Source organism: Ranitomeya variabilis, chromosome 5 (assembly GCF_051348905.1).
Source record: "Ranitomeya variabilis isolate aRanVar5 chromosome 5, aRanVar5.hap1, whole genome shotgun sequence".
Classification (NCBI taxonomy): domain Eukaryota; kingdom Metazoa; phylum Chordata; class Amphibia; order Anura; family Dendrobatidae; genus Ranitomeya; species Ranitomeya variabilis.
The window spans coordinates 437,996,483-438,023,927 of NC_135236.1; the positions used below are offsets into that span (position 1 = coordinate 437,996,483).

At 38.3% G+C, this 27,445-nt stretch overlaps 1 protein-coding gene across 6 annotated transcripts in view; it reads left to right on the forward strand.

The window, feature by feature from the left end:
* NAV3 (neuron navigator 3) overlaps positions 1–27,445 on the forward strand; it is an 898,866-nt gene that overhangs the window by 752,636 nt on the left and 118,785 nt on the right. For all 6 annotated transcript variants that reach the window (XM_077265345.1, XM_077265346.1, XM_077265343.1 and 3 more), the window contains 3 exons: positions 2,161–2,269; positions 3,457–3,840; positions 12,037–12,156. In XM_077265345.1, coding sequence (XP_077121460.1) covers positions 2,161–2,269; positions 3,457–3,840; positions 12,037–12,156 — 613 coding nt within the window. The remainder of the gene's footprint in view (positions 1–2,160; positions 2,270–3,456; positions 3,841–12,036; positions 12,157–27,445) is intronic.

Consider the following 27,445-nt stretch of genomic DNA (forward strand, 5'->3'; position numbering starts at 1 on the left):
AAAGGTCACAGAAAATAAAATGTTACTCCCAGCAGAAAGCAACGTAGTATCTGCAGATATAAAATATGGTTACATTTTCAAGAGCTTCAGGTGTTTCCTTCAAGAATGTAGGGATTCATTGTGAGCTATTACATGTATTATGGGGTCTATAGGATGCATATTTTATCTTTATACTGCACATTACTTCTTTTCAGGGCTTCCTATCTTATAGTATAAGTGGTACCATTTAAATTGACCAATATAAATACAAGCCATCAATGTTTTAGTAATTTCTGCTTTTATACTATAATTTACTATATATATATATATATATATATATATATATATATATATATATATATATATATATATATATACGGTGTATATATATATATATACGGTGTATATATACGGTATATATATATATATATATATATATATATATATATATATTCACAAATCTGAACATATAACAGTCTTTTATGGAAATGAAGCAGTATACTCATGCTTCATTGACACACGTGCCAAAACATACATTTATATGTTTATTTGTTCCTCATTGTACTTTTATTGAGATACCATTGCTTAGGTGTGCAGAAATGTGAACACAATTACAGAAAATCATCATTAAAAATTGTATGTCAATGCGCAGGGCAGTAATGATGTGACTTTCTGCTGCACCATCCTTCATATTTGTGAATGTATCTCAAACTTAAATTATTGTGTGAAGTTTCCTAATTATCAGTTTAATGAACTTTTATATGATTTATTTTGCTGAAATGTCCTCTATAGAAGAAACCACACCTCTGTGCATTATGCTAAGCATTATTAAGGCTTCTATCCTTATAAAATAGATAATCTATAAGATCCTAATGACCATTGTGTTTGCTGTGTCATTGAGGACAACACAACGAGTGCACTGAATGTCATCGGTATAGAATAGAGTTTGGTCGGGTCACGGGTGGTCTAATTTTAGTCTCATCACTTCCTTTCTCTTCAGCCAGTTTCCAGCTAATTACCGCTGGCCACGTTCTCAAATCTTTTGCTCTGTCAGATGTCCATGTCAGCATGCCTATACGTATAAGTCTACTGCCATAACTGACCCGATATTCTTACCATGGAAGACCAGACTATAATAAGCTTAGTGCTTCAAAATGTATTTGTCTTGCTATTATCCATAAAGTGGACCATGGGAGAATACTTTAGAAATGATCTGCCACTAGATTTCACAATCCAAACTGCATACATTATTAAATAGATGAGTAAGATCTGACGTGTTTGGTGTACTTTCTTTGAAAATGCTTACAAGAATGGCCGTACAATTTTCTTTTTTTGTTTAGCTTTTCTACCTGATGTTAAAATAGACATTTTAAGTGTCCAGCTATAGCTGGTTGAAAATCTCTTTTTAATAATATATGCAGCGTGTAGTAAGAGATCTTGTGATAGATTCACTTTACAGTGGTTGGTCATGTTTAATAAAAATTCACTTGGATTGTACCTAGAGTATTTGTGTTCCATTCTTTCGTCGCCTATTTGTAGCAATCCGGTGGCCGGAATAGAAAGCCATTGGCTGTGCATCTGATTATGTCTTGTTCCAGGCACCTGACTACTGCAACCAATCACAGGCTCCAGCAGTCATGTGACTGAACAACACGATGTCATAATTTTCGATCCCAGTAGAATACACCGGAGCTGCCTGTGGCGGAGACACAAGGGTTCATCCGGATGAGTGTATAGTAATTTATCATTTTAAAGCATTAACATTTCGTCAAAGAAATTTTATTTAATCTGGACAATTCCTTTAAAGGGAACCTGTCACCTGAATTTGGCGGGACAGGTTTGCGGTAATATGGGCGGGGTTTTCGGGGTTTTACCGCAAACCTGTCCCGCCAAATTCAGGTGACAGGTTCCCTTTAAGGACATGTAATGTCTTACCAATTGGATTTGAATAGATGTAATCACAATAGTGACTGTTACTTATATCATAGAGATTATTGATATTATCATTTATAATGTTGCTCTGATCCTATTTCTGTAGCTTTAATGGGGTTGTACAAAGTATCGTAATATTAACTTATGGTATATACACATATAAACCCTTCAAATTCATAGTTAAATCTACTTCTACATTGTATATGGATTGATATTACCTGTTTTGTAATAAGATCATTTTTTGTCTAGGTGAAGATCCAGAAGCGAGGAGAATGAGAACTGTAAAGAACATAGCAGATCTTAGGCAAAACTTAGAAGAAACCATGTCCAGTTTACGTGGGACTCAAATAAGTCACAGGTATGGGTGCCCAGTGCTCATCTTTATTTGTCTGTAGATTTCAGTATTTCAGGTGGGCATTTCATGTCTACTCCTCTTCAGCATGTTGCTTTTTCCCTGCTTGGAAACCTATCACAAGTTGAAGTCCGTGAGATGGGAAGTAATGACCTTGACACATCTTCAAAAGTGGATGTAGGAGGCATTGGTAACCTAGCCAGCTGCTCCATTGTTTCATGGTTTTCCATATCTGAATCATGTGATCAACAGCATGAGAAGACTTTTCTTCTGTTCCTACTGAGAGCTTTTTATGTTATGTTATTTGTCATTGGTTTTAGTAGCAGTATTTACACAGTAGGATAATATACTACAGCTTATATGATGGAATTATAAGTTACGAAATGAAGGTGTCATATTCATCTTTTCTCCATAAGAAAGTGGCAATGAGCATGAATTCTTTTTAGATCAGAAATTCCTTGAAGGAATAGGGTCACCTATATAGAAATGTGATCCCTAGGATGCTTGCATGTCAGCATAAACTCCAGTTACAGAAATGGATGCGTTATACATAAAATGGTGTTGTAGTTACTCCATTAATGCATGCTTTTGATTTTTAAAAAGGAAAATGCTCACTCCTCTATTATTTGTCACATTTTGTCATTCTCTCATGCATCTTATTCACACGAACATGTCAGTTTTGCATCCACAAAAAACAAACATTATTTTCTACTTCCATTCATTTGATAGTCCGTTTTTCATCTGTTTGTGTTTCGTATGTCTGAAATTTTACCATCTGTGTGTAATTCATTTTTAATGTAAGCTAAAAAAAAAAAAAGGAAGGTGGTCCAAGAGTAGGTTTCTCAAGCTTTTCATATCAACCCATTCCAGAAAAATGGACAACATATCGTAATTCCATCATCAGATAAGCAAATAAGTCTCAATTTTTGGGGGGCCACTTTGCTCTTAGACCTTGCAGATCTTACACAGCAATTAAAGCAGCAACTATCAGTCGACTTTGGAAAAATCATATACAATTATTTCTAATGAAATTATAGTAAGAAATGAGAAGTATATGTATATGTGTATACAGTCCCATGTCTATATGTATTTCCAAGATTAGTATATAATGTAACTCTGACTTTGTATTGCCCTTTTTATAACATGTAGTATTGATTTATCATGAGGGTTTTTTATGTTTTTTTGTCGTTCAGCACACTTGAAACAACTTTTGATAGCACAGTAACAACTGAAGTAAGCGGGAGAAGTTTGCCAAGTTTGCCAAGTCGATCCTCTACAGTAACGTGGAGACTTGGACAGGGTAGCCCAAGGCTCCAAGCCGGTGATGCACCCTCTTTTGTTGGTGCTTATCCTAGAAGTAATACAGGACGCTTCATCCACACAGACCCATCACGTTTCATGTATACTACGCCTCTTCGGCGTGCTGCTGTTTCCCGGCTTGGAAATCTATCACAAGTTGACATCTGTGAGAAGGGAAATCATGACCTTGACATGTCTTCAGAAGTGGATGTAGGAGGCTACATGAGTGATGGAGACATTCTTGGAAAGAGTCTGAGATCTGATGATATCAACAGTGGGTGAGTGTACATTTTTTAGAATTTATATATCACTTTAAAATAATTTTATTTTGTTGTGCAGGGAAATAATGAATAATATGTAAGTGTTCAATAAATGTTGAAGAGCAGAAATAGCACATATATATATGTACTAGATGGTAGCCCGATTCTAACGCATCGGGTATTCTAGAATATGCATGTAGTTTATTTATGAAGATTTTAGAATAACACATTGAATACACAGGATTCGGCCGGCTGCTACCAATTAGCGAAGCATGGTTCAAATCCCACACCAATTCACCGGACTGGTCCTGTCGCTGATTGTTCGCGGCCGCCATGTAGTATTTAACAGCCCACGTAGTAAATAGCACTGCCACATAGTATATTGCACAACCACATAGTATATAGCACAGCCACGTAGTATATAGCACAGCCCACGGAGTATATAGCACAGCCCATGGAGTATATAGCACAGCCACGTAGTATATAACACAGCCCACGTAGTATATAGCACAGCCACGTAGTATATAGCACAGCCCACGGAATGTATAACAGCCCACATAGCATATAACACAGCCACATAGTTTATAACAGCCCACGTAGCATATAACACAGCAAACATAGTATATAACAGCCCACGCTCGCAGTATATAACACAGCCCATGTAGTGTATAACACAGCCCATGTAGTGTATAACACAGCCCATGTAGTGTATAACACAGCCCACGTAATGTATAACACAGCCCACGTAGTGTATAACACAGCCCACGTAGTGTATAACACAGCCCACGTAGTGTATAACACAGCCCACGTAGTGTATAACACAGGCCACGTAGTGTATAACACAGCCCATGTAGTGTATAACACAGGCCACGTAGTGTATAACACAGCCCATGTAGTATATTGCACAGCCACATAGTATATAGCACAGTCCATGCAGTATATTGCACAGCCCACATAGTACATTGCACAGCCCACGTAGTACATTGCACAGCCCACGTAGTATATAGCACAGCCCACGTAGTATATTGCACAGCCCACATAGCATATTGCACAGCCCACGTAGTATATTGCACAGCCCACGTAGTATATTGCACAGCCCACGCAGTACATTGCACAGCCCATGTAGTACATTGCAGAGCCCACGTAGTATATTGCACAGCCCATGTATTATATTGCACAGCCCATGTATTATATTGCACAGCCCACGTAGTATATTGCACAGCCCACACAGTATATAGCAATGTGGGCATCATATCCCTGTTAAAAAAAAGAATTAAAATAAAAAATAGTTATATACTCACTTTCCGTTGGCCCTGGATCCAGGCGAAGCGGTTACCGATGCTCCTCGCACTCTCCGGTCCCAAGAGTGCATTGCGGTCTCGCGAGATGATGACGCAATGCATGGAGCAGTCACCGGAACGTCGCGAGGAGCGGGAAAGGCTGGTTCTGGATCCGAGGGGCCGACAGACGGTGAGTATATAACGATTTTTTATTTTTTAAATTATTTTTAACATTAGATCTTTTAACTATTGATGCCGCATAGGCAGCATCAATAGTAAAAAGTTGGTCACACAGGGTTAATAGCAGCGGTAACGGAGTGCGTTACCCGTGGCATAATGCGGTCCGTTACCGCTGCCATTAACCCTGTGTAAGCGCTGACTGGGAGGGAGTATGGAGCGGGCACTGACTGCGCGGTAGGAAGGAGCGGCCATTTTGCTGCCGGACTGTGCCCGTCGCTGATTGGTCGTGGCCGTTTTGCCGCGACCAATCAGCGACTTAGATTTCCATGACAGACAGAGGCTGCGACCAATGAATATCTGTGACAGACAGACAGACAGAAAGACAGAAGGACAGAAAGATGGAAGTGACCCTTAGACAATTATATAGTAGATATATATATATATCACTTTTACATTTATTGAACACTCAAAATTTTATAGATATGTGTGTGCATATATATATATATATATATATATATATATATATATATATATATGTACACAGTAGATATAAAAAGTCTGCACACACCTGTTAAAATGCCAAGTTTTTATGATGTGAAAAGAATCTTACCAACTTTTTGTACCTTAAATATCACCTAGAATCTGTACAATTCAACTAATAAATAAACTGAAATCTTTTAATACTATTTAATACTAATACTATGAATTTATGACTGCTTTCAGTCTTTTTAGGCAGGAATCAGCATGGCACATCTAGCATCGGCAATCTTTGCCCTCTCTTCCTTGTAGTAGCGCTCAAAAGCTCTCCTGTGTACAGCGCCACACAGGTCATTTACAGATTTTCAAATGGATTCAAGTCTGGTCTCTGGCTGGACCATTTAAAATCTTTAATTGTTTGGTGAAGTCATTCTTTGGTAGATTTAGAGGTATGCTTAGGCCATTGTCGTGTTGAAAGGTGAAATTTCTCTTCATTTTTAGCATAGGTCTGAAGATTTTCTTGCAAAATTGACTGATATTTGGAACTGTTTATAATTCATTCCACCTTGACTAAAGTCCCAGTTCCAAAAAACAGCACCAACCCATAATGCTACTTCCACCATGCTTCACTATGGGTATGAAGTTGTTTTGGTAACTTGCAGTGTTGGCAATTATGGGCAAAAGAATCAACCTTAGTCTTATTAGACCATAAAACATCTTCCCACTTGCTTTGGCAGACTTGATGTAGGTTTAGCCTTGGATGTTTTTCTTTGTATGAGAAAAAAAGGCTTCCGTCTTGCTACCCTACCTCGCAGGCAAGACAGGTGAAGAATACGAGAGATTACCACATGCAGTATGCAACCATTAATTGCCAATAATTGCTGCAGCTCTATTAATGTTGCTTTAGGCTTCTTCTAGGAGTAGGATTATACATATATGTATATATATATATATATATATATATATATATATATATATATATATATATATACAGTACAGACCAAAAGTTTGGACACACCTTCTCATTTAAAGATTTTTCTATATTTTCATGACTATGAAAATTGTACATTCACACTGAATGCATCAAAACTATGAATTAACACATATGGAATTATATACTTAACAAAAAAGTTTGAAGCAACTGAAATTTTGTCTTATATTCTAGGTTCTTCAAAGTAGCCACCCTTTGCTTTGATGCCTGCTTTGCACACTCTTGGCATTCTCTTGATGAGCTTCAAGAGGTAGTCACTGGGAATGGTCTTCCAACAATCTTGAAGGAGTTCCCAGAGATGCTTAGCATTTGTTGGCCCTTTTGCCTTCACTCTGCGGTCCAGCTCACCCCAAACCATCTTGATTGGGTTCAGGTCTGGTGACTGTGGAGGCCAGGTCATCTGGCGTAGCACCCCATCACTCTCCTTCTTGGTCAAATAGCCCTTACACAGCCTGGAGGTGTGTTTGGGGTCATTGTCCTGTTGAAAAATAAATGATGGTCCAACTAAACGCAAACCGGATGGAATAGCATGCCGCTGCAAGATGCTGTGGTAGCCATGCTGGTTCAGTATGCCTTCAATTTTGAATAAATTCCCAACAGTGTCACCAGCTAAGCACCCCCACACATCACACCTCCTCCTCCATGCTTCATGGTGGGAACCAGGCATGTAGAGTCCATCCGTTCACCTTTTCTGCGTCGCACAAAGACACAGTGGTTGGAACCAAACATCTCAAATTTGGACACATCAGACCAAAGCACAGATTTCCACTGGTCTAATGTCCATTCCTTGTGTTCTTTAGCCCAAACAAGTCTCTTCTGCTTGTTGCCTGTCCTTAGCAGTGGTTTCCTAGCAGCTATTTTACCGTGAAGGCCTGCTGCACAAAGTCTCCTCTTAACAGTTGTTGTAGAGATGTGTCTGCTGCTAGAACTCTGTGTGGCATTGACCTGATCTCTAACCTGAGCTGCTGTTAACCTGCAATTTCTGAGACTGGTGACTTGGATAAACTTATCCTCAGAAGCAGAGGTAACTCTTGGTCTTCCTTTCCTGGGGCGGTCCTCATGTGAGCCAGTTTCTTTGTAGCGCTTGATCGTTTTTGCCACTGCACTTGGGGACACTTTCAAAGTTTGCCCAATTTTTCAGACTGACTGATCTTCATTTCTTAAAGTAATGATGGCCACTCATTTTTCTTTACTTGGCTGCTTTTTTCTTGCCATAATACAAATTCTAACAGTCTATTCAGTAGAACTATCAGCTGTGTATCCACCAGACTTCAGCACAACACAACTGATGGTCCCAACCCCATTTATAAGGCAAGAAATCCCACTTATTAAACCTGACAGGGCACACCTGTGAATTGAAACCCATTCCCGGTTACTACCTTTTGAAGCTCATCAAGAGAATGCCAGAGAGTGTGCAAAGCAGTCATCAAAGCAAAGGTGGCTACTTTGAAGAACCTAGAATATAAGACATATTTTCAGTTGTTTCACACTTTTTGTTAAGTATATAATTCCACATGTGTTAATTCATAGTTTTGATGCCTTTAGTGTGAACGTACAATTTTCATAGTCATGAAAATACAGAAAAATCTTTACATGAGAAGGTGTGTCCAAACTTTTGGTCTGTACTGTATATATATATCTACAAACAGGCTCCAAAATCCACATACAGTATTTTCTGATAGTAGACTTCCAGCACACTGTGAAAAAGCCAGCAGACATTTTAAAACCATGTGTGTCTTGATTTAATTTCACATCAAACTGTAAAATATTGAAGAAAAAAAAAATCGGTGTGGCTAAAGGTCTGACCCAAGCATAGACTCGCACAAAATAAAATCTACCAAAAATAAAAGTTTCAAATGTGCATAGTTCACACTTGCTATTATGTCTATGTTTACATGCACATATCTATGTTTACATGCACATAACATCACATTCTTCATTGCTCACTGGACTAAAAAGGTCCTTTTGTAGTAAGCTCAAAGTCAAAAGTGTACTGATTAGGCAAATAATGTACATGCAGCTGTTTATCTTCTTAACCCGATAACCCCCCTAGCATGGAATATTATTTTTTGTTTTGTTGAAAGGGGTGATAATGTAGATATTTCTTACTAAGAAATAAGGAAAAAGCAGCAAGAAACCAGGGTCACTATATATAGTATATGTGGGTATAAGGATAGTGCTGATTATGGCTTAGAAAAGGCCACTTGGTGGGTGAAAACGTCTCTGTTATCGAACTGTATTTGTTTTCATGATGGAAATACCATGACAAGATCATTGTGATATTATCCTATAGTGGCATTTTCTTGGATATTGGAAATACATTGACTGGAAGCCGAGCCTTGAGCCAATTGCATTACAGTATCTTGTTAAGAGTTTAAAAATCTAGCAGATTTTACCATAGTTGAGCATGAACTTGTGACTTTTTTCCCTTTCCATTAAGGAGTCATTAAAAGGTTTTTCTCCAGATGAAAAGCTATCTCCTTTCCAATGGACATAATCTACTACATGGACAATAAGCAATAATATCTGCGCCTTGTTTGCAGGTTTGCCTCAAGTATGCAACGAATTGTCGGCAAACTTATATTGCAGTTTCTTCATGTGAACTGCATGGTGTACAATCTAATTTCAAAACTATTATTTTACAGTGTTTTATATATTGTCTTCCTAAAATTGGGGCATTTTCAAAAATTTTCAAAGATACAGTCCTAATTAATGCTAGCTAATGCTACTGACTTTTTTTAAAAAAGCAATAAATTATATTTAGACAGCAATGAAAAACATTTCTGAAAGCTGTGGATAAGATTGGCTTCTTTCAAGCTAAGACTCTTGGCATGATGCTTGGTTAATCTCCCTTGACTTTAATGTTTCCCTGGACACCACAATAAATGCCTTTTACTTATACATTTTTTCTAGCATTACTGCTAAGTTTCGTGATGCATTTTTGACAACTTCTTAGTTTGGTAAAGGGGAATTGTCATACTTTAAACACTCATCCTCTTTGATTTGCAATTCCACATAGGCTTCTATTCTATTTTTAATCCTTTCATATATTTATGCTATCACTTAATTAAAACAATTTTCAGGCTGCATTAGTGTGATAAACAGAGGATTTGCATCCAAAAACTGAGCGTCGATTCCTTTGTGGATTATTTTAGTATTTTTGTAGCATAAGAATTGATTTAGGCAGAAATACAGGTGCTTCTCATGAAATTTGAAAATCATCAAAAAGCTAATTTATTTCAATTCTTCAATACAAAAAGTGAAACTCATATATTATATAGAGTCATTACAGAGTGATCTATTTCAAGTGTTTATTTCTGTTAATGTTGATGATTATGACTTACAGCCAATGAAAATCCAAAAGTCATTATCTCAATAAATTAGAATACTTTATAACACCAGCTTGAAAAATTATTTTAAAATAGGAAATGTTGGCCTAGTGAAATGTATGGTCAGTAAATGCACTCAACACTTGGTCGGGGCTCCTTTTGCATCAGTTACTGTATCAATGCGGCGTGGCATGGAGGCGATCAGCCTGTGGCACTGCTGAGATGTTATGGAAGCCCAGGTTGCGCTAAGTAGCCTTCAGCTTGTCTGCATTGTTGGATCTGGTGTCTCATCTTCCTCTTGACAATACCTCATGTATTATCTTTGGGGTTAAGGTCAAGTAAGGTCAAACATTTTTGCTGGACAATCAAGCACAGTGATACTGTTGTTTTTAAATCAGGTATTGGTACTTTTAGCAGTGTGGACAGGTGCCAAGTCCTGCAGGAGAACAAAATTTCCATCTCCAAATAGCTTGTCGGCAGAGGGAAGCATGAAGTGCTCTAAAATTTCCTGGTAGACGGCTGCGCTGACATTGGTATTGATAAATCACAGTGGACTTACAGCAGCAGATGACATGGCTACCGAAACCATCACCGATTGTGGAAACTTCACACTAGACCTCAAGCAGCTCGGATTGTGTGCCTCTCCACACTTCCTCCAGACTCTGGGACCTTGATTTCTAAATGACAATTTGCACAAATTGTAGAGCAAAACTTTTTTCACCCCACATGTGGCAAGTAAAATAGCTATAAGTTCTCTTGTAAAATCCATAAATCGTACTTAAGGGTTCACCCAGCAGTAGACGGTAGAAGTAGTCATACTTAACAATTCTGTCTGTATTGTGTGTGATGGAAGGAGCATACATTTTCTGGGATAAATTCTTGGATATAGCATAGTTTTCTATCTTTAGCCAATGTAATCCATTGTTTCCCTGTCTATTTTTCTATCCTTATACAATAACCTCTTAGCAGAAAATAGTTAAGATTGGATTGTCAATAAGTTGTGTGTCCTCAATACAACTGTGGTTAATGAGTTTACTCATAGCCGGAGGTGCAAGTATAATTACAATATCGACGTTTTCTCATGAGGCAGATTGTTTTTCGGACCCCTGTAGGCACCAAAATCTATGCATGACTGCTAGCTCTGCATCCCCTTCAGCCATATACTTGCTCATGGCTTTCAGTCAATTCTGTACAGGGGACTGTGGAATGGATTCCCTTGGATTTAGATTACAGTCAATCAGAATGATTGGCACATTAATAAATCAGTGGAAGGTAATGATTTAAAGGATTCATTCTCAGTTCTGTTCATTACAAAAGGTACGGGTTCCCTCCAAGGATTTCTTCTATTTCCATCTCAATGACAAGCAGGGTTGCCAACTCAAAATTTTATTTTGTATCTGGACAACTTTTCAAAAAATCACAGACAATATTTTTTGCGGACTCATTGAAAACCACAATAAATCATTATGATTATAAGTGATAATTGCCTACAGACCAAAATTTTGATATGAAGACATCAGCTGCATTCACTGTAAATTGTAAAATGATGATAATTAAAGCCAAACTATCTATAAGTTTCTCCAGCCTCAAATAAATCGTGGACACTTTAAATTTTTTTTACGGACAGGTAAAAAAAGTTCCTTATTTTTAAAGACTGTACTGGTTCTGGACGGTTTGGTAGTCCTGTTGACAAACAGCTGAGACATAAAATAACATGACAGAAATTAGAAGACTTTTACACCACAGTGAAAGCAAGAGAGAATAAAACCTCTCCCGCATAGCAACCTCAATCCATGAAAATCAATTATTAATCCATCTCAAATGTGATTTTTCTGCTTCTATTGTGCTTATCCAAGGTGACATACTGTTTGTACTTGACCTTGGTTTTTTTCACAGTTTATTTCAATTTCTTTGTGAACGCAATCTAAATCCAATCGACATTTTGTATTTGCATTAGGTATCTAACGGATGGTGGACTGAATTTATACACCAGGAGTCTTAATAGGATACCTGACCTTACAACATCTCGTGATGTCATTCATAGAGGGGTGCATGATATTGCTGTTGACGCAGACAGGTAAGATCTGGGAGTTTGTGTGTTGATTTTTATATCTCCAAATACAGAAAAAGATGAACAAATATTTGTAGAGATGTGAAAGCTAAGATTGTTGATGCTATTTTATTTTACCCGAGAGTGGACAAGCGAAGAATTCTTATTTTTAAGGCCGGGATCACACATGCGAGAAATAAAGCCGAGTCTCGCATGTTAATACCTGGCATTGCCGCCGTCACTCAGGGGCGGAGCATACAGCTGCATGTATTGATATACGGCCGCACGCTCCACTCCTGAGTGACGGCGGCAATGCTGGGTATTAACATGCGAGACTCGGCCATATTTCTCGCATGTGTGATCCCGGCCTAACAGGTTCCCTGTTTGCATGAGAGAAACCACATCACCTTTTCAGAGCACTTTCTGCAGACCATATGCAGCCATATCCTGCAGTATATTACTCATCTCAGTCTACTCTGTATACAGCCCCTTCCTAAAGAATATTGCTCTTTATATACAGCGCCCTCTTGCAGTACATCGCTCTTCTCAGCTCCTCGGTATACAGCCCCTCTGGCAGTTTATTGCTCCCTTCATCTTTTCTATAGACAGCCAAAATGCTAAGTATATCAATTCTCTCTACCCCCTCTATACATAAGCGTCTCTATATACAGTAAGCTCCTTCAGTAAATTGTTTCTATTAGCCCCTTTATACACAGCCACATTTTGCAGTATTGCTTTTCTCAGTCCCCTTAATAAACAGCGATCTTCTGCAGCACATTGCTCCTCTCAGCCACCCAATACACATCCCCATTCTGCAGTATGTCACTCCTCTCAGCCCTCTATATAAAGCCACATCCTACAAAATAACACTCCTCTCAGCCTCTCTATATACAGCCTCATCCTTCTCAGCCTCTCTACATACAAGCAAAATAACTCCTCAGCCCCCTCCTGCAGTACCTCACTTTTCAGAAACTCTATATACAACCCCCAAATAGTACATAAATCCTCAGTCTCCTTTATACAGCCCCATCCTGGTTATATCACTCCTCAGCTCCTCTATATAAATCCTTTTCCTGTGAAACATCGCTCCTCTTAGCCAACTAAACACAGCTTTATCCTGCTGAACATTGCTTCTCTTAACTGCCAAACATTGCTCCCCTTACCTATGTAGACGCTGACTGCTGCTGCTTCCGGATAAGAGCACCACACAGGAATGTTAGAGGGTCCACCTTTTCCAGTAGCAGCATACCTCACAGCAGCAGCTTCATTGTAGACCAGCATAGTGCAGGAGAGAAGTGTACAGAACTGTCAGAACAAGGTTGTAGTCATGTGATGACATTTGTAGACATTGCACAGGAGGAAATATCTTCACATGACTGCATTGTATCTCTGCTCTTAGCTTGTTTTCTACTTTACACTTTCCAAATGACATCGTTCCATCTATTCAGTGAGTTGACAGAGTACATATGCTAAGCTGTCTCCTCACTGAATATTAAATCAAATCACATCGAGGCACTTTTTCTCCATGATTCTGTGAAATAAATGGCTGTGAGAACAGGCCTCTGAGATTAGAGGTCCTATGTACTTCTCACACACAACTCCTACTCCACGCGCATTTATAGAACATTTGATACGTTCCAGAAGGTCAGAATATCCTATAATTTATGTGATTAAGTGTCACGCAGTGATGATCTTTTGTAAGCGAGAGGGGCTTCAAACTGTCCCTGGAAATGGGAACCTAACTATTCCTGTCCCGGGGGTACTCTTGAAGGTAGAGAGGCCCAGTTCTCGGACTTTACTATGCTCCTGTTAAACCCCTCCCCCACCACCATGATGCATGGGACATAAATGTAAGATAAACAAGACACACAGACAAAACAGGCATAACAGAAAACAACTATCATACAAAAGCACCAACCAACAATAGAGAGGAGGATAGAGACAGGGAGAAATAAACTAAACTGCAACATGGTCCAGAGTAAATGATAAGCAGTTGCATCTGAGAACAACCAGGCTGTATGGTCTCAGCCAGCATGGAAAGAGTCCTTAACTCTCTCAGGACTGAAGGAAAGGAAATCCATTTAAAATAGGACATAAATAATCCCATCTCTAAAGTGAACTGCGATTCATTTCCCAATGTAACCTTCTAACTCCAGGTTTTCTGGGGGGAAGTGACAGCTTCGTGACATTAAGGTTAATCAAGGAAACCCTTTCTGTTTATATGTAGACATTCAAAACACTCCGGACATTATTAGGATCATGAGGATAAAAACTTGGTGCATCATGTAAAGAAGAAACAAACAATTTTTTTAATGTGAAGTATATTTGGGGAACAAAATTAGAAAATGCTTAGTAATTTGAGTTTGGTCCGTGTTTCTATATTCTACATGTATGTACAGCGTGATCATTCTTGTGATACAAAGCATGTTATATTCTTTTTTATATAGATAACTAGTGTCATTTTTTTAAGTGTTATATATTGTTTAAACACATCTGAGGGTAATGATTACATGTTCCTTAAGGGATTTGTATTATGACTATAACCCCTTTGTAAATTTTGCTTCTGAATATTTGATAGGTGTTGGTTAGGCTACGTTCACATTTGCGTTGTGCGCCGCAGCGTCGGCGCCGCAGCGCACAACGCAAACAAAAACGCGGCAAAACGCACGCTAAAACGCTGCGTTTTGCGCCACATGCGTCGTTTTTGGCCGAAAGTTGGACGCAAAAAAAATGCAACTTGATGCGTTTCTTGCGTCCAACGCTTGCGGCCATGCGGCGCAAAACGCAGCACAACGCATGTCCATGCGCCCCCATGTTAAGTATAGGGGCGCATGACGCATGTGGCGCCGCTGCGGCGCCCGACGCTGCGGCGCTGACCGCAAATGTGAATGTAGCCTTAACCCCTTCACCAGGAAGCCTGTTTTCACCTTCCTGACCAGGCCAATTTTACAATTCTGACCACTATCATTTTATGAGGTCATAACTCTGAAACGCTTCAATGGATCCCACTGATTCTGAGATTGTTTTCTTGTGACATTGTACTTCATGATAGTGATAAAATTACTTTGATACAACTTGCGTTTATTTGTAAAAAAAATGGAAATTTGGTGAAAATTTTGAAAATTTAGCAATTTTCAAACATTTAATTTGTATGCCCTATTTTATGCGAGAGTCATATGTACAAAATAGTTAATAAATAACATTTACCATATGTCTAGTTTACATGAGCACAATTTTTGAGATATCATTTTTTTTGTTAGGAAGTTATAAGGATTAAAAGTTGACCAGCGATTTCTCATTTTTACAACAGAATTTGCAAAACCCTTTTTTTAAGGACCACCTCACATTTGAAGTGACAGAAAATACCCAAAAGTGAAAAGTGACACCATTCTAAAATCTGCACCCCTCAAGGTTTTTAAAACCACATTCAAGAAGTTTATTAACCCTTCCAGTGCTTCACAGGAATTTTTGTAATGTGGAAGGAAAAAATAATCATTTTCTTTTCTTTCACATAAATTTTCCTTTAGACCTAATTATTTTTACTTTCGTAAGGGTAACAGGAGAAAATGGACCATTCAATTTGTTGTGCACTTTCTCTTGAGCATGTCGACACACCATATCTGGGGGAAATCTACTGTTTGGGCATATGGCAGAGCTCGGAAGGGAAGGAGTGCCATTTCACTTTTTGAATGTAAAATTGGCTGGAATAATTAGCGGACACCATGTCATGTTTGGAGAGCCCCTGATGTGCCTAAACAGTGGAAACCCCCAACAATTGACACCATTTTGGAAACTAGATTCCTGAGCGAAATTATCTAGATGTGTATTGAGCACCTTGAACCCACAGGTGCTTCACAGAAGTTTATAATGTAGAGCCATGAAAATCATATTTTTCCCAGATAAATCTTTTTTAGCTCCAAATTTTGCTTCTTCATAAAGATAACAGGAGCAATTGCACCATAAAGATTGTTGTGCAATTTCTCCTGAGTGCGCAGATCCCCAATATGTGGAGGAAAACAACTGCTTGGGTGCATGGCAGGGCTTGGAAGGGATGGCGCGCCATTTGACTTTTTGAATGTAAAATTTGCTGGAATAACTAGCGAATGCCATGTCACGTTTGGAGAGCCCCTGATGTGCAAATGTATTACTTCAAAGCAATTCAAAGGAATGGCTGACAATATGGTACTGTACATGTACTTGTAAAGTACACCAGAGCAAGAAGTGCTCTTTGTGAACAGCTCTCCATTATGACTTTTAAATGGCAGTCCCAAGTTGTAAAACGCCTCTGTAATGTCCAAGTGCCTTAAATGGTACGTCCAAAAGATAAAATGTCTTACTACTTTTGTAGTTTGCTTAATTTAAAAATTCTTTACTATTCTGTTTACTTCCTAATGTTTCATTTGAGAAAAGTCTCAAATGGGATGTCATCAGGAGGATGGCCTCATAGTCACACCCCGCAGCTTCTATCACTCCCCCTGGACCAGGGCATCACCTCACCCAGATGCAGTCTACTATGTTTTAGTGTCCACCTCCTGTAGGAGTACACTCCTGAAAAAAGTGTATGGCAGAGCTAATTTCGCTCTTCCTTCACCATTATAGTCTATTGGCCCCGTCAGCGCATGCATTGGGACCCCTTTTGCTGGGGATTTCAGATGTATACCCCGCCGGAGAAACACAGCACAATGTGAAAGCACCCTTAGTCAGGCAAGTATCTGCATCAAATTTATGACCTGAAAGAAACTGGCAATTCAATCTCTAGGTGACATAAATACTGGAGAAAAAACTAAATATGCACCAAATCTATCAAGCACTGTATGATATAAATTTTAGAGTAAAATATGGCAGCACAGCCTCAATTAATGCTGACTTCAAAAAAATCCCCTGCTGGTGAATCTTCCCCTAAGATTTGCTTTAGTTTGATGTCGTAGAAATGTTTAGACTGTCTGTATATTAAATAGAACAAATAATATGTCTGCATTTAGCTGCTGCTGAGAACATCCCGGCCCTGTCTGAGAAGGACATTGTCCCCATTTTACATTACACTATTGGTGCAGGTGGTATGGTTTTATGAAATAATACTAATCAATGAATTGATTGATAATGGTTGTGACTTGCAGTGCGAAGGAATAATTTTATTTCCACATGCCTGGAATGAGCTGCACTTCCAGTCATTAATATTTCAGATATACTGAACATACTTTATGAAATGTGTTCTACCGTTCCTACATTGGATTAGCCTTCAGTAGTGCTGTCACTGCAGTCTTATTGCTGTCTCTGCAGGCTATGCTGTAGTCGCAGTGAATTGCTTTTCCTATCCAACCGTTTCTTGCTTGCAAAAGAAAATGAATAGCAGCTTTATTGACCCCCCTGAAGCAATATCACCAAAATATAGGTCGAAATTGAGATGGTAGATAGTTGTGTTTCGATTTTCCATCCTTAGATGTGTATGATTTGCAATTATCATGACAAATTACTGTTTTTAGAGCAGAGAAATCACAGAAGGTATGCAACTGCCAAATTGGTACCGCAAAACTCTTCAAGAACATTCTTCCCCCTGCCAGTTTAATTAAAGGGAACCTGTCCTGTTGTACGCAGAGAAGGAGATGCTGATAAGAATGATATGTAAATGGTTTGGTAGAATAATTTTGGGAAAATATTCTGTGTAACTTGTATTTTATTCATTAAATCCCTGGTTTTTGTATGTATGCGAGTCCTGTGGGTGGTCCTATTCAGTGAATTAAAGTCTTTCCGGTGTATGCAGAAATAGCTGTCAGTCACTGAACTGGACCACCCACTGGATTCATATGCAAGCACCAGGGATTTCAGTTTTCTGAAACTTTTCCCACAAAAATGTATACCTGAGTCATCAGCTCCTACTATATGGCTTTGCGCTGCAGATCAGGTACCATTTTCAACATAACAAGTTTTCTTTAAGCCATCCCATTTTGTGATTGGATTGGTAAGAAGGAATAGGGACTCATGACCTACGTACAAATAATTGGTGGGAAAAACTGTTAAGTTTTACTATCACTAGTAAAAGTTTGGGTATTCATAATACCTAACTTATCATGAATTATCAGATGTCTTACCTGAGAACATTTTCCACTTTCAGGTGCCTAACATGTAACTCCAAATGTCGCCATTATTGATTCCAAAATATGTGGGGGATAATAGGTGCAACCTATTAAAATTGCAACACCAAGAAGGAAATGTCATGGAATTATAATAACTACAGACGTGTTAATGATATGCAAATGATAAAAAATGGAAACACAATTTTCAAAACATTTTGATTTATTCAGTTTTATATAAGAGCATCATGTGCAGACTATGCATGTACTTAAAATCTTTGTCATGCTATCAGTTAGATTTATTTAAAGGGAATCTGTCAGAAAGTTTATACTACCTCATTTGAGAGCAGCATGATGTAGACAAAGAAACCCTGAATCCAACAAGGTATCACTTAGTTTACTCGGTGTAGCGGTTCTGACACAATCAGAGGTTTTAGATTTAGCATGAAGCAGAGCTGAGAACGCTACCCCCGCCCACACCATGCTCTCCATGTACAAGGTACATAGATAGTAAGATACTTATCCCAGAAGGAGGCGCAGTCAAACAAAAAATCATGTGTCCTAGCAATGATATTTCTCAGTGGGAAAAACAAGATAATCTTGTAGTTATCCCTTTAATGGGTGAGGATATAGGTGAGACCGGATGAGACATAGGGTGAGCTAGTGATAGGGTGAGACGTAGGTTTCTTCCCCATTTTTTCTGTCTTAGTCATAAAGTTTGGGCACAGTTCTTTTTTATGTCATAATAAATAAATTAATAAAAGTTAATTTGTGTTAAGTACAGCTCTGTGAACTTGTTCGGTCTCTTTGCCTATACTAATTTATACAACTTCTACAGTACCTTTTAATGGCTAACAAATATAAAATAAATGATGTTACAAAGCAAGCTTTCAAGACTTCTTATTGGTCTCTTCCTCAGGCATGGTATAGCAAAGTTCCTGAAGAAACACAAATATATGCACACAAAAAAACAGAGACATGGCATAATAAAGGGACATTCAAATAAACAAACTGAGCTCAGAGAATAAACCCATAATTGGATTAGGTTAGTGGTGTGAAAGTGTTATAGTCCCAATATCCCAGTAAGATCAGAGGCCTGGTGTCCTCACTGTTTTTGGAGCAGATTCCTCAGATTCTGTAGAGAGTCATAAATCCTCCTGATATATTTAGCCCTGCGTGGAGGGCAATAAAAGACTATAATAAGTTTGTATTCCCAAACCCTTCAATGCTTTTGTGTTTTAAAGTTGCCTTTTAATATGACAACGTTCATATTGCTCATGTTGTGTCCTGGACCACAGAAATGCTTGGCCACTGTAAAAAATTTTTTTAGTAATGATACGCTCATGGTGCTAAAACAATCACTGCAAGGAGTTGATAGAGAGAGACATTGCTGCAATCTGTATTTATCCCTTACTACATGCTGTCTTAAGATTGCAAAAACCTGTTAACAGATTCCCTTTAATGGCTCTCTGAGTAATGTCCTGCCACACTGAAGGCATTTAAGCACAACAATCATCAAGATCTGCTGCTTGCAGCTTTCTTTGTAATTCTTGACCAATGAGATGTGTTCAATAGGGGACAAGTCTGGAGAGGTTGCATGTATTAGTAGCATGTTTAGGCCCAGTCGGCTGTTCAAAATAACTTAAGCATCATACGGCTTGTCATTTTTATGTTGAAATATGTCTCTGAAGACCCTTTCACAAACCCTTATGAAGGCTTCTTCATGGCAATGCATACATAGTCTCCAAACCAATGTCTGGCTATCATCTCTTTGATGCCTTTAGCTTGGTATGTGACATCTAATTTCACTTGCAGTACAGAATGGATCACTACTTGCCATTCTTCTCATCTGATGAGAATCCATGGAGAACTCTGTGAAGGGGCCTTTGCTAGAGAATTTCATATCGGTCATACTCCTGGTATTATTGAATGGAGGGGTAAGATGTATGGTAGCCAGATCCATCTAGTTTTATTTCTAAATAAAATAATAAAGCTGGATAGACAGAAAGTGCAAATAGTGTGATAACTCTGATAAACAAATTAAATAAAATATTGTAGGTACATTCACCTGATAGGGTTGTGGCAGTCACAATTCATATAAAGCATGTAAAGGCTGCTGCCAGACCACCAATAAAATGCCATGAAGAAAATGAGGAATGTGGTGATTCAGATCTCGCACTGCCCAAAGTTCAAAGGTGTAGTTACACACAAGGTTAAAACACACACACGATTTATTGGGTCATCGCGTTTCAAGGTTTTCAAACCTCTTCACCAGGACCATTGATAGAATCATTGTGGCATGTAAATTTCTCCAAAGTATCCCAGGAGCTGTTTTTCAACTCGACAATGCCTGGCCATATGTTGCTCATGATTCAATGAGCAGGTTGCATGGATAGGTGTCACCATGGCCAGGAACTTCTCCAGACTTATCTCCCATCAAGCACATTGAGGATGTTGGTTGGTGTGATGACACAGCATTCATTCTTAATTATGCCAGATGTATATTTAATACGCTCAGGGACATGAACTATTGTTCATATGAGTCTGAATGTTGACTCTTGTTGTAGATTATATTGATGTTTGTGAATTGTTGAATGGCTGCTTATTACTTATTGTATAATTCTTTGCAGCGTATTGTTCAACTATCCATGGGAAACAAAGGCACACGATAATTGAACAATCGGTGTTTGTTAATATGTTGAATATCCATTGTATCCATGCAGCTTGTTATGCAAATATTGAAGGACAAACTTTGCAGGTTATTTGAACACAATGAGAGATGAACTCCTCACACCTTCTCCCAATCTTGTGGACAAATGCCTGAATAAGAGCTATGAACTATAATAAGAGGATCTGCCTCTGTTTGCAGAGACTTTACATGACAGTAGCCAAGGCACCGTGACTCCAACCAGAGGAATACAAAATTGACAGGATGTCAGCTTAAGGGACCACGGCCCAAGCTGGAGGAATACAGATCTGCTCCATTGACCATCACTGAACCCTCAAAGATATTTGGAGAATCCAGGTTGGGACAATCGGGTCACCTTGCCACATACCTCAATGTTCTCTGTCAGCTTTCTAAGCTTGCCACTACCTTCTCTCTGTGGGTGCCCGTCAAAAGCAAGGTGCCACTGGTTGGGGTAGTTGGCCCTTGAAGCTCGAATTTGTAGATGTTCTAATTCCCGGCGAGCCAGTGGAAGGACAAGACTCAGTCATTGCACCATCTTATGTACTTGCTGGGTCTGTACTATATGTTATTGTCTTGGTGGTTCAATGAATTATTTCCACACTGTGTTATTCTCACCTTTTGTTGTCTGAGTAGTATTCTGCCCAAAGGAAAGGAGTACGAATGTTCGGTAGGAAGAGTCCTAGTCAATGTGATCTTTCTAAAGACATCCAATCCAGTGGATGAGAGCACACACTGACCCTCATGTCTCCACAGTTGGCAATTGTAAAGTGAGCTGCCAGCAATGTATCTTGATGATTTGTATGCCCAAATCATGAATTCAGTGTGGCACAATGTTCCTCAACTATTAATAACCTTATTGATATATTTCCTAGGAGTATAAGTGTGTGTATTTCCGTATATGGTGCGAATACTCTAAAGTAAACAAATTCAGATGTTTTTAAAAAATGGTCTCCATTTTTTCATCATTTGCATATCAGTATCATGTCTATCGATTCTATGATTTTAATAATTCGACAACTTTTCCTTAATGGTGTTGCAATTTCAATGTTGAGGAGTGTATCTGTGAACCACTAAATAAAACATTGTATCATGTAATTTAAATGGTGAAAAAATATAACTTTTCTTTTACACATCAAAAACATGGTTAGTAACACCCTTGTCAACATGCTACAGGGCTCAAGAGTACATTTCTGCACATCCCTATGCTGAAATTGCAGCTTTTATAAGGAAGGGAAAAATGGAACTTATAAAACTGCCATGCACCGCTCTCATGAGTCAACTGGGTGGGTTTGCATGATCAAGGCCTCTGTAATGTGAGAAGTTCACTTTTCCTTGATTGATGCCCTGTCCAACACAGCTTGTGAAGATTTCACACACCGGGTGGGACATCAGTTGAAGAAGTGTATGTACTAATAGCAAGACTACTAACCCTTAAAATATGTTCCAAGATCTGAGCGCTGTCATTCTAGGGCAGGATAATGATGCTTTATTACAGCTTGGCTGGGAACACATCGCTTCCTTATACTGTGGTTGATTGCAAAAACAATTTCTTTTGGATAGCAGAACAAAGTTAATTTGTTCAATCTGTTTTGGATCTGTGATAGTGCCTGAGCCATTTATCACGTAACCAGTAGCTTTGAAAACAGTCATTCTCCTATTCTGAGGCCAGTCTGGGAGATTAAACTTAGTTATCGGCTTTTGGTTGAAATAGTGTTTTGGTTTTTATGGTTTATCATAACTCGTAGGAGTTTATTTACTATGCCTGAATGATGGACCTGTTTCATGTACTCTACCATTATGTACTTTGTAAAGAAATGATGGGACCTCAAATGAAAAACGTATTTGTGTCACAGAGGCGCTTCGTATTTCTAGTTTTCTTAACAAGCATTTCAATCCCATAATCATTAGAGACGAGTAAGAATGATTTCTTCAGCTCTATTTATTCTTAACTTAAGCTGTATTGGGGGAAAGCCAGACCACAATAAAGGACTTCCCAACAATCCAATCTACTGATCTCCTATATCTGGGCCTTTTATGTTTGATGTGATGTCCAAACTTTTAGTGGTTTATTTTTTAGTGAATATATATCTTAGATGACTAGGTTACATACAATGTGTGTGGTGGTGATATGTTTGGATAGAATCAGTGTTTCAAAATAAGAATTTACACTGGAATTACAAAATAAACACAGGTTGTTTTTAGGAAATATTCTGAACTATGTGCTTCATCATCTAAAAAATATTTAAAGGATTAGCAATCTAAATTGTAAAAAGAAAAAAAAATAAATTACACATCATATACCGTACTTCCTATAAGTGTCAAAATCAGACTGTCTGCCTGTCACATGCACTTTCATCTGACAGATATCACTATGACCTCCCTATGAACGTTCAGCTCCACGAAACATTCATGTGTTCTCAATGGGAGAAGACTGAGGAAAGTTGTTGCCAAACAGCTGTAGAAGCTTATCTCTGGGAGAAGAAAAAGCTGGGGCATTTACATTTTACCTGCCCAATAGCTGATATCTAGGGAACAGTCGGCAGGCTCCCATGCACATTAGCTGTATGCCTGAAATCGGCAGATTTGGTCAACTTCTACCTAATAGTTTAGGGGCCTTTAGATATAAAGAGGTGCTATAATCTAGAAATCAGGCCTGTCTGTCTGTTTAACCTTCCACTTTAAAGGAGTTGCCCATGATTTTTTTCTTAACTATAGGCCTATAAACTAACAGCAAGGTTGTTGCTAACAAAGGCCTACCTGTCTGTTCTACCCAGTGCCAGCTCATACCAGTCACATACCCCTCCAGCCAGCAATTCAACTGCCCCTTTTCAATTTCTTCTGGTCTGCTTAGTTGATGGGGCATAACTGCCAAAGTCATTCTAATTGACTGCTGGCTCCCCGCAGTTAAGGAATGGGGAGCTGATTGTCAGAACGAAAGTGAAGCCACTGCTCTGCTGACAAGACATCAGCAGAAATCACTGAATCACCGTCAGGAGCGGTCTATGACTGCTCTGTGCCAGCAGAGATCGACACTGGGCACAACAGGCATGTAGTCACTGTACTACCTGACTGTTAGAACCTAGTCCCTTAGTTAAAAAGAATAAATAAATAGTCCTGGATATCCCCTTCAACAAGATACAAGTATGAGAGTCATAACTAAGTAATCCTCTGCTCCCTCACCTCTCAATTATTACATGGAGAATGCTCAGAATCCTTGAATGGGTCAGTTCAGTATTTCGGCACTGCTATAAATCCTCTTAATAGTGAACGAATGGATGGATGGAAGTCCAAATGAAAGGTTAGCTAAACCCAATCTCTATATACGAAGAACAGCTGGAAAGACATTTGTTTCTTTTATCTATTAGCAAGCAAATAACAGTCAGTGAATTGTAGGCAAACATGTTATAGTCTGTGCACAGATACAAGGTATAAAATCCCCATATACAGCTGTACACTGTAGGTGCCAAGTAAATATTTAGGAACACCGAGTGTCCTGTTTACATTGTATCTCTGTCTTCCTAAACTTCACTAATTAAGAAGATTCCAATGTTTGGCTGTAATTCAGAAATATGTATCATTTGTAACTACATTATAAAGCATAGTAAAACAAATTGTTTCTCTGAGCTGACGGGTTTACTAAAAAAGAAAAGTGCACAAGAAAGAGTTGTTTTTTTTTATTCCAGATAGTATTTATATAGTTAGCACTAAATTAATATGAAATGGCAAAAATATTGCCAACATATTGCATATACCATTACACTAGTTGTCACTGGAAATGGTCAGGGCATATTTGCTCCCATCCCGTAGAAAGAAGGCTACCTACGTGGCTGATAAGGGGTAGTGAAGAGACAGCTTTCTTTCTTTTGGTGGAGAGCCAGTTTACATTCAAACTCATGGAGTAGTGCAGCACTATATTTTTTTATGGGCTTAAGAACTAATAGGCAGCTTACCAAGTACCTACCTGTTAGGTCCATAGTAAAAAAAAAATAGTCCTGGATAACCCCACCCATTCACCCACAGGCCATTTGCCATTTTCTCATTTTCATTTTTTTTCTCCCCTTCTTCTATGAGCCATAACTTTTTTATATTTTTTTGTCAACATGCCTGTATGAGGAGTTGTACTTTTGAGTGACACCCTTCTTTTCACCATATCGTATACTGGAAAACAGAAAAAAAAATTCAAGTGACTTGAAATTGCAAAAAAGGGCAATTCCACCACTATTTTTTCATTTTTTTTTTGTACCATGGTCACTATATCATAGAATTGCCTGGCAATATGATTCCCCAGGTCAGTACCAGTACGCAGATACCAAACCTGTATAGTTTATTTTTTATTTCAGACTTTTTGCTGTGACATCATTTTTTCCCTTTTCTGTCTTGATACGCTCCTTATTGACCTTTCATCATTTTTTTATTTCTTAATTATTTTCAAATAAAATTATATTATACAAATTCTTAAGTGATCTGCGTTGCTCCATTTTTTGCCTCTTTGTATGTTTTCATTTACTTGTTGTAGTGTCACTGTGATTACGTTTTTCACAGATAGCTTTGCTTTGTCACTTGTGTCCTAACCTTTCAGCTCCGAATTTTGCTCCTGTCCAGACATTTTCTAAACTGATCTGTAGGACTTAATGAACCATAACATTAGCTCATTAAATAACTCTCAGCTTCTGAAATGTAATTTAGTCGTAACTGTGATTTATATACTTACAACTATTTCTTTGGAACGTCTTGTCATATTTACTATGATAAATGAACGGTATATATTTAGTGTTGTGTGCTTAATGTCTTTAGCACTTTTTTAATATAACATAATGATATCACTGCTACTTTCTGTTGTACAGATGTGTCCACTTTTACCTTTTATTGAATTTGCTTAAAGTGGCAGTCCGACGTTTTCTAATTATCCCCTCCCGTATCCATCAGTAATATGTCCACAGTGTATGCATTAAATACTTGCCGCCTTCTCCCATTTCAAACGCCTCAACGGTCCTTAACTGCAACGTGTCACTGCAATTCAGTCTAGTCAGCTCACACATCATTTTATTTGTGGCCCAGAAGTCATTTTCTTGATGTAAGTCTATGAGTCTCACATCAAGGCTATCATAAGATTACTTAGAGAAAGCAATGAATTGTCTGCTTGTAAGCTAGCTAGTCCGAGCTGTGCTTACGAGGTACCACAGAGAACTGAAATGGACTTTGAAACGAGAGAAGGCAGTGATGCATAAGAATTTTAATGCATACAATGTGCACATTTTACCTATGGCTAAAGGAGGAAAAGATCATACAAATTCTACTTTGTCACAAAAAAATGAATAAAATATTGCAGCATGTTAGCAAAACACTTTATAGATTGAAAATCATACACACTGACACATATAAGATAGACATCTCCTGGCAAAGTATCTCAAAACCATATATTTTATTTATGATTTCTTGCACCGTACGTCATATTATGCTGCGCGAAGTGTCAAGATAAGGGAGGAAATAAATCTCAGGCTTTCAAGGCACCATTGTTTAAATGGCATCTGTCAGTAGGTTCAACCCCCCTAAGCCATATATATATGGTCATGATGGTCATAGAAGTTGAATAATATGATACCTTTACAGTATATCTGTGATCTGATGCCTTATTCTGAGGAATCCATATTTTTCTTATATGTAAATTAGCTGTTAAAACCTATAGGCCGGACACTGATCTCTATGATAATCTGCCTCCAGAGCTTTTTTATACGAAAGGTGGAGTTACCAGTGTCAGACATGTAGATCAGGAGAGCAAGCTGTCAGTCACTACATTCAAGCTGGTAATGCCCCCATTCTTGTAAAATAAGCTCTGAAGGCAGATTCTCATGGAGATCTATGTCCGGCCCATAGATTTCAGTGGCTCAGTTACATATTTTGAAAATGTTGATTTCTGTGTAATAACTTGATATCTGTGATCCAATGTTATATTCCAGAGAAATCCACATTTTTCTTAATATGTAAATGAGCTTTTAAGATCTATGGGTGGGACCGAGATCTCACTGGGTGGGACCGAGATCTCACGGAGAATCTGTCTTCACAGCTTATTTTACATGAAATGTGAAATAATGTAAAATAATCTTTAAAGGCAGATTTTCAGGCAGATCTATGTCCCGCCCATAAATCTTAACAGCTCATTTACATATTAGGGAAAATGAGGATTTATCTGGAATAAGACATTGGATTACAGATATCAAGTTATCACTTTATTCAACTTTCTATGGCCTGTGTGTCCATATAGATTGTTTAGGAGGGTTAATCCTTGTGACATATTATCTTTAATAAAGCTTGAAAGTGGTCCATTTTTTCCACTTTTAAGACATGTCTACTAAATACATTGTGAAACATGCTTTTTCCTTGAAGGTTAAGGATGAACAAAACCTATAAACAAGGGAGATTGTTCCACAGCATTATACAATATGAATAGTCTATATTAAATCATAATTGACAAAATGAAAAATATTTTTAAACACATTAAAAAATATTGACACGTTATGCAAGGAAACGATCCTGTTGTGCACCTGAATAGCCTAAA